The sequence below is a fragment of the Chionomys nivalis genome, chromosome 1 (assembly GCF_950005125.1).
Source record: "Chionomys nivalis chromosome 1, mChiNiv1.1, whole genome shotgun sequence".
Classification (NCBI taxonomy): Eukaryota; Metazoa; Chordata; class Mammalia; order Rodentia; family Cricetidae; genus Chionomys; species Chionomys nivalis.
This window is the reverse complement of record NC_080086.1, coordinates 21,741,370-21,750,061: the sequence shown is the minus strand read 5'-3', so window position 1 is coordinate 21,750,061 and position 8,692 is coordinate 21,741,370. Positions and strand designations below refer to the sequence as shown.

Below are 8,692 nucleotides of genomic sequence, written 5' to 3'. Positions count from 1 at the left end.
GCTTTCCACAAACATTATTCAAGTTTTGACCTCCTGAAAAAGTCAGATTTTTATCCTGGCAGCCTGGCCCAGGAAGCCATAAGTTTGAATTGTGTTTGTCTGTTTTTTATTTATTTGTTTATTTATTTATTTACTTATTAATTAATTAATTTATTTATATTCATTAATTCTTTCTTTCTTTATTTATTTATTATTGCTGAATCAGTAAGAATCCTATAAAAGGAATTATGCCTCTGCTACCAGAGTATTTTAAAGAAATTGTTTCTCTCTCTAGCCAACAGAGCCTACCCAAGAAAATTCTGCTACCAAAAACTATGCTTAACTACCTTCTTTTGTATCTAGAATTACTTTTTAAGCTTTCTCATGTTTTACAATTATACAGTTGACCACGTTGGCACACCAATTTGTTGGGGTAGGTTGGTCGTTCATTCCCAGTATCTTAGGTCAAAAATAACCACATGGAAACTGTATTAATTAAACCAAAGCTTGACCTATTCACTCTATGTTCATATTGGATGGCTCTTACATCTTATACTAATCCATTTCTATTAATCTGTGTATCACCACATGGCTGTGACTTACTGGCAAAGTTCCCACGTGTCTGTCTCCTTTGGGTAGTTACATGGTGTTTTGTGACTCTGCCTTCTTTCTCCCAGCATTGTTTATTTTTCCCTTCCTAAATCTACTCTGCCTATCACTGGTCAAGGAAGATTCTTTAGTTATTAATAAAAGCAACACATATACAGAAAGATTTCCCAAATCACCCTAATGTATAATCCTCTCAGTGAAATTTCATCTTTGCTGTCAACACATATTATCATGGGATTTTGATGATGATTTCAGCAGATCAGGAGTGGAGTGGAAACTGTAGATCTTCTCTTTCTCATGCATGAACTGGCACATTCTCTACCCTGCATTTAAAATCCCTGGCTATTGGAAAGAGTAACTTTAGACTTGCTACAAATCTATTTCCTATGTATGTAGCCCCTGCCACTGCTGATTCCCCTGTCACTCAGGTAGGCATATTCTTCTTCTCCTCGGATAGGATCCCTACAAAAACAAACATACACAATTTCTGCACATACTGACAGTGATTCAATCCAGCAACCATATCTCATCCATCTTCACTGCTAATTTGTAATAAGAATCAAAGAAAGGCAGAGCTCGTAAAGAACCACCTTTACCAGTTAGACCTAGCATCCTTTATATTCTTGTCATTCAGTGTGAACACTACATCTTTATCATTCCTCAAAATTGGTCCTATAATGTGTGTAGAAGGTATTTGACTGATGCTTGATGTCATGTTAAAATGAACTGCTGCCTTGTTTGGCCTCAAAAGGGCGATTTTCAATTCTGTCTTGAAGTATTTTACACATGTATTAAATGAGGAAAATTCAATTTTTAGTAAATTTCTGACGTGTCTTTAATGATATATGTGAGTAAGTCTGTGTCTTAATTTTTCAGTTAAATGGCTTCATTTGAAATGGCCATGTCTACATCCAGGAATTTTCTTAGTGCTCTTTGATGATGAGACTTTAGAAGAGGTTCCCAATTTCCTTGGAGTCTCTCTTTCTGTGAACTGGTGCAGCAGTTCACACAGCTATCAGACATGTCCTATCCATAAGTTCTGCAGTGGTTTTCTGGGGTTTCAGAGTCCTTACTCCCCATCTGTAGTTCTAAAAATCAGCCCATAAGGGTGTTTATCAAGTTTTCAGTGGGTGATAGAATAGACCACATCTAACCCAGATACCATCATCAAGCTAAAGATTTCAGCAGATATCACACTAAGAAAATGCTTTCAATGATAGCTATTAAATAGGAACACACAGAAAAAAATTAACTTTGTAGAATGTGGAATTTCCTGTGAATTACCTATTGTATATAAGAACACACCCTATCTCTGAGGTACTCCTTCAACCTAAGGGTTTAATTTTCTACGTTTCAAGTATAGTTGGCTCCACATGACTCAGGCTTTCCTCTCATATAGTTACAGCTCACATAATCACAAATCTTGAACACAGGAGAAGGAAAAGTGGTTTACAAACATACAAGTTGTTATATTCAGTGTTGTTTGTCCACATCCAAGGGTTCTTTGGTGACTCTGTGTGCAGGTCGATCCAGTGGTCAGAATCACCATTGTATCTCTTCAGGAAATTCTGACATAAAACACAGAAAACAAAGCAAAATGTGTCTCTCTGTTTCAGATGACCCTTGAGTCTTTGCCCTATGGACTACTTTTGGGAAGGTAACAAGTATAACAGAGGGTCACCAACCTTGGAGACATAATAGTTCTTAGATCTCAGTGGATGCACTTCCATCTAAAATCCAAAGTATATGGATGATTACCTGTTGTAATAGGAGCGGCGGGGCTGCTTCCCACCGCCACCCGGCTAGCTTTACCCGAAATAATTACACGGAAACTGTATTCTTTTAATCACTGCCTGGCCCATTAGTTCCAGCCTCTTATTGGCTAGCTCTTACATATTGTTCTAACCCATTTCTAATATTCTGTGTAGTACCATGAGCAGGCTTACCAGGAAAGATCTTAACCTGCATCTGTCTGGAGTGGGAGAATCATGGCGACTCCTGACTCTGCTTCTTTCTCCCTGCATTCTGTCTGTTTACTCCACCCACCTAAGGGCTGGCCTATAAATGGGCCAAGGCAGTTTCTTTATTAAATGAAAGTAACTCCTCCATCAATTACCTGTCCCACTGTGACTGGGAAAGTTCCTTGTTAACCTTATCCTGGCAGTTATTAACAGTGGTCACCTTTAGTATGCAACACTTGACACTTTCAGTGAAGGTTTTATGACCAACAAGTACCTCAGTAGTTTTTATGTTTGACATTACAGGTTGATGATGAACACCATATGATCAACAGTCTCTGGAATGTCTCACGGTTTCAGTCAGAAGCAATAATATCAGCAAATGGCACACATCAGTGTGCTCCTATGTCCCCCAGGATCTAGCGTAGGATCCTTCCTCATGTTCCAGACTTATGCTCACTATTTCAAGGAATTACACACTGAACATAACAAACAACAAACAAATTCCTGGTCCTTTCTTACCAGCTCCTCCAGGCTGTCAAATAGAGCTAGATGGGCCGCTAATGCCATACAGGAGGTCTGGCTGGATGTCCAGTTATTTGTGTGTTCAGAAAAATAAAAACATTGACTTCCAAATCCAATCCAGTCTGTTGGGCAGGTGAGAGAGCAAGTTCCAGGGCACTCAGTGACCAGTTTTTCTTTTCTCACTGAAATGTAGACAATTCAGGAAATATAATAAACATTTCAAAGTCTTCTGTCTTGGTTAGCTATTCAGATCTCAGTTGTGTGCCTTGTGCTGGGCCGTAGCTTTCCTAACTGATCATGGAGGGAGTCCTCCTAACAAGAAGGTCCCCAGTTCAGAAACTTCCAGTGCACTCTGTGTTAATGATATGTTTTCTTTTTTTGTTTTGTGTTTTGATACAGAATCTCACTATGACTTCCTTCCTTGCTTAAATACTCCTCTGTAGACCACTTGTCTAGAATATATAGTTAACCCTCTTGGCTGTGCTTCCTGAGTGCTGGGACAAAAGACACCAAATCCTGAAAGGAAATAATTTCTATGACACCAGTCAATTAAGGGTGTTTCTGATTCCTGGAATCCTACAGCTTTCTTTTCCTTAACCCTCCTTCACATGTTCCTTTTTACTTGATAAAACAAAAAGGACTTCTTAGTTGACTGGAATTACTATAGAAAAATGCCAGCCTGCAAAATATGACATGGTCAAAATAGGTCTTTGATACTAAAACTTTGCTCAAGTCCTTCTTATAACTCTACTACTACTACTACTACTACTACTACTACTACTACTACTACACACACACACACACACACATTTTTTGCTCTTCTTAGAGGAGCTCAGAATGACCATCATGAAGTACTTACAACAGATGTTAGAACCTTGAGCAGAAATGGGAACACTTATTCACTGCTGGTAGGAATACAAACTGATACATGCAATTTGGAGATTCCTCATTGAAAATAAAAATAGACCTGCTATGTGACTTATCAATGTCACCTCTTGTCATATGTAGAGAAAACACATCCTTCCACAGACAGTATTTTCTTCCATGTTTATTGCTGCCCTATTTACAACAGAAGGAAATGGACCTGACCTGGATGCCCATCTGCTGATGAGTACATAATAATGTGGAACACATCCAAAATTGAATAATGTTTCAGCCTTAAAGAAAATGAATTTGTAGAAAAGTGTGTGGGAAAGTATGATATTAAATTTAGTCACATAAACCTGAAAGAAAGAGACCCATGTTTTTTGTCACAAGCAATCCCAGTCTGAGATACACAGTGTCAAGAGCTGTGAGTGTGATCCACCGTGGTGTAACATATACAAAGGAGAACAAAGAAGAGTGACGTAAGGTGACAAGGAGAGAAAGGATGCAGCAAAGAGCATACAAGTTAGGAAAAAATGTTAGAAAAGAATTGGTTTTCTAGTTTAAACTCTGTGGTACTTCATTTAACTGACATATAAATCTAAAACCATAACTGAAACTGTATAGCTTCAGTGTGGCTATTCTAACTGTGTAGAAGTTAGGTGAGATACCTGAGTTTGAAACTTGATGCATGTTTGAGAGCCCATGTTAATGGGGCTGTGTGATGTTTTAATCTGAGTCTATTATAATAAAATGATTAAATACATACATATACAAGGATGTAAATGTGTCATCTCTCTCCCTCCCTCCCTCCCTCTCTTGCTCCCTCCCCTTCTCTGAGCGTGTGTCTGTGTATCTGTGTGCATGTATAAAAATGTATGAATGCTGCAAGGATTCTGAGGGCATTTTAGAAGAATAATAGATATTCTTCTTTTATAACTTTGCCTTTCTCAGGTAAGAATCAATGTGCTCCTCTTTCAAGGTCTAGTGAGTTCCGGGAAATATGTGATCTGATAGGACATAAATACCAAAAATGACTGCCCACACATTAGTGATGGGAAATTTTTGTAGCTGTTCTCAGGTCCACAAGGCCTCAGTGAAAAGGACCAATGCAACAGGCAGTGAGAATGACTGTCCCTTCTTTTTATTTGACTATTTTCTGAGCTATGTAATAGTTTAGGCTACACTAACCAAGACTTGATGGCAAATGTTTGTCCTGGCTAAACCTTTTTGTATTATTCATTGATGTGGCCAAAATGACTCTCTAGCAATGGCAGCAGAGTTATTCAAGATTTTTACCACATTATTAATAACAATTTCCAGCTAAAAGCTTAGGAATCACATGTTCTGGAATTTCCTATTTAATATCTTCAGATTGTGGTTGAAGATATCAACTGAAACCATGAGTCATGGGGGTGGGGTTTCCTCTACCTTCCCCAATGATATTACTCTTCACTGTTCTCACTTCCTTTTAGCCACAGTATCTTCCTTGTGGATCTCTACTTAGTTTTCCTCTCCTTCTTTTCTACCTTGAATAGATACCCCACATGTCATGTGTCTAAGCCATTGGAAATATCAGATGTTTACATTACAGTTCACAATGGTTACAAAGTAACAGTTATGAAGTAACAATGCAAATAATTTTATGATTGGGGGTCAACCCAAAATGAGTATTTATATTAAAGGTTTGCAATGTTAGGAAGGTTTTAAACCACTGCTCTAGAATTATTGATTGTCCACTTCCCAGGGATGCTGAGCCTGGCGTCTTGTGCACACCACAGTCTTTGTTGTGCATTTTCCTGCTAGACCCTAAGTTCCCACAGAACAGGAATTTCTGGTGTGTTTTCTCTGAGTCCTTAGCATGAGTCCTTCCTTACAGTATCAGCTTATAAGGATAACCGACAATGTGAATGTGAACAGAATGCTTCGGAATAAGTCACTCACCTGACAAAGCTACAAGTGTAATTACAGCCACAGTGAGACCCATGTTCACTACATAGCAGCAGGATAGTTTTACAGGAGTCACGGCGGAGACCATTCTGAGACATTTTCCTTGGAGCTCTTTATCTCGAAATATAAATATGAGAACATCAATCTCAAGAGTATTTTAGGGAAAATGGTAAATTTACCTCAGAATCATCTGTAGATTTGACTTGTATTCCTCTACTGCAAATGCCCTTCACTGATGAAGGACACTTAAAAGAAATTCCACACTAGCTTAGAATTGAGAATAATAAACAGTTATTTATTTAGGGTTATACATATGAATCAGGATCCTCTGAAGAACAGAAAACAGAAACCCCATCCTGCAGCTGCAACAAGAGAGCAGATACATGCTTTACTTTTGCATAAATAGTAAAAGAGGCCACACCTCTTTGGTGGGTAAATTAAGGGCCATTTGCTACAGGATTTCCTACAGCACTTTAAAGAAAATCTTGGTTAATAAATGATGTCCTCATCTACAGAAGACTTGAATGAAGGGGAAACAGAATTTTTCTTATGTGATCCCAGTACTGGGGATACAGAGGCATATGGATCTCTGTGAGTTTGACACAAGCATGGTCTACAAAGATAATTCTAGGACAGCCAGGGCAACACAGAGAAACAATACAAAACAAAAAACAACAAACAAATAAGAAACAAACAAAAACCCACAGGAGACTTTAACCATCACATTTTGTTCATTTTTTCAAAACTTCAAGAAAACAGAGTCTCAGTGTACACTTAGGAAACTGACAAAGATTGAATGATTGATTAGTTCAGGATAGGAGACAGAAATGGCCAAACAGATTTAGAAGTAGAGGTCCCAATGATGAGCTGTTCCAATTCTCTTTGAAATACGAAACATCTTTGATTATCTCCAGGTCAGATGTCAGAAATGACTGAGTCTCTGTTTCCTTTCTTCTAAGAGAGCTCCCTGTGTGGATGTTGTGCATGAGGCTGTAACTGACACTAAGCTTGTCTGCTGAGCAGCTTTAGAAATGGATCCCTAGATCTTCCTAGCAGAAACACACCATATCAGTTCCTCAGGGTTAGCCCATAATGTAAATAATTTTGGAGATTCTTGAGCAGGCAATGCTACAGTAGTCTTTGAGGCCATTGGAAATATCAGTGCTCCCCTGAAGTCTATTTCCTTTACTCAGATGAACAGAACCTCCTTCTTTTCCTGGGTAGACACGACACACCATTGTGTCCTGTCATAAGAGTTTGTCCTGCTGGGCATGTCAATCACATGGACAAGAGACCACCCCTCAGCAAGGCTGATTCACCAAAAGTCATGTAAAAGAGGTGGCAGAAAAAGTATTCTCTACTGAGAAAATGTGATTTTTCTTCCCTGGAACTCAACTCTGTGTGGTCACCTGTGGAGCTGCAGTCAAGCAGTCTGTGAAGCTCGCTGGCTTTTCTGAGTTCTAAATCAGACCTGAGCTTCTCCGTGTTCTGATTCACTAACTTTAGGTCCATCAAAGCTGCACTTTTTCACTCTTTTTCTGAAGAATTCCTTGCTAAATGTTGGTCTCTCCGAAGACTCTGGGACAGTTTATACAGTGTTCTTTGGATTTTGGCTCCATAGAACCTTTTCATCCCCTTTTTCCAGTTGTACATTAAACAAAGATATCCCTTGAATTCAGTGCATCAGGAATTCTACAATAGCTTTCCTTTACAATATATTACTATGCAACTTTTCCTTAAAATGGTCCCCCCAAATCCATTTGGATGTTTCACTTCTGAAAATTGTTTATTTATTTACTTGAACATGTGACTGTTATTGTTTCCTTTCTTTAATTCTTCTTCTTTTCTGAAACTAAATCCCAAATGTTTATTATAGAAAATATCACACATCCCCCGAACTCCAACATTAAATCTGTCTTAGCTACCTTTTCTCAAAGAAATATGGGCAAGAATGTGATTCTATTTGGAAATTGAAAATGGTTTCATATATGGGACTATTTGACTAAGCTGAAAAATATCTACATTCCTCATGACATGAGTATTTTTTGTAATTATGAGCACTGTATTCCAGAAAGTCCATATTCTTTCATTAAACAAGCAAGTAAGCAAACAAAATTTAAGGTAGGGAATAGGGATTAAAGGAAGAAAAATAAAAGAGTGAAACAATTGGTTTCCAAATACAGAAGACAGTTTAACAGAAATTCCATAGGATTCTCCATTACCATAATTTCCATGAACCAGAAATACCAGAAGATTTGCTTGAGTAAGGGGTTCAACCTCTGCTGTGCCTCCCAGATTTCCTTTGAATCACACTGGATCTGCAAACCTCAGGCCCCAGCCCACAGGGAATTTCCTTCGCTGTGAATGTTGAAACCTGTGCTGTTAGAGTTTCCTTCACTCTGAGACATAAGGAGCATGGTCTACAGCAACTTTCTTAACTCACCAGAGTTCAAATTACCAGACATAGTAGACTAGAAAGCTAAATACACACACACACACGTGCACACACAGGCGCCTGGGCAGGTAGGCAGGTAGCCAGGCACTCATACATGCATGCAGGCAGACAGACATGTATACAAAATTGGTCATGCCCATAGGCGTACATGCAGGCACACACACATACACACCAAAAACAAACAAAACAATCAAACAAAACCAAACTGAACAAAAAGCATGCTTAAGGCTCTTATTAATTGATTTCTTGATCATTTCTCTTGCTCAGAAATAGCTGAGTATTATATACTCAGATAGAGTAACTAAGCCTCTAAGCATCTCCACTTCTCCAGAGACCCAGAGTGACAGGCTGC

The 8,692-nt window shown here is 38.6% G+C and overlaps 1 protein-coding gene across 1 annotated transcript; it reads right to left on the bottom strand.

Annotated features, from left to right (window-relative positions):
• Nucleotides 1-965: 965 nt before the first annotated feature.
• Nucleotides 966-7,397, bottom strand: LOC130886196 (C-type lectin domain family 2 member H-like). Its single transcript, XM_057788124.1, has 5 exons — nucleotides 7,295-7,397; nucleotides 5,880-6,002; nucleotides 3,069-3,253; nucleotides 2,050-2,156; nucleotides 966-1,050 (listed from the first exon to the last, which is right to left on the bottom strand). The coding sequence occupies exons 1-5, from the start codon at nucleotides 7,395-7,397 to the stop codon at nucleotides 966-968; spliced, it is 603 nt and encodes a 200-aa protein (XP_057644107.1).
• Nucleotides 7,398-8,692: the final 1,295 nt, after the last annotated feature.

What these genes read in the sequence shown, in the direction of transcription:
- LOC130886196 (XM_057788124.1), bottom strand. Translation starts at nt 7,397, where the DNA reads ATGGACCTAAAGTTAGTGAATCAGAACACGGAGAAGCTCAGGTCTGAT. An exon ending in TACACTTGTAGCTTTGTCAG is followed by an intron (nt 3,254 to 5,879) that starts GTGAGTGACTTA and finishes TCTACATTTCAG; the next exon opens with TGAGAAAAGAAAAACTGGTC. An exon ending in TTGACAGCCTGGAGGAGCTG is followed by an intron (nt 2,157 to 3,068) that starts GTAAGAAAGGAC and finishes GTTTTATGTCAG; the next exon opens with AATTTCCTGAAGAGATACAA.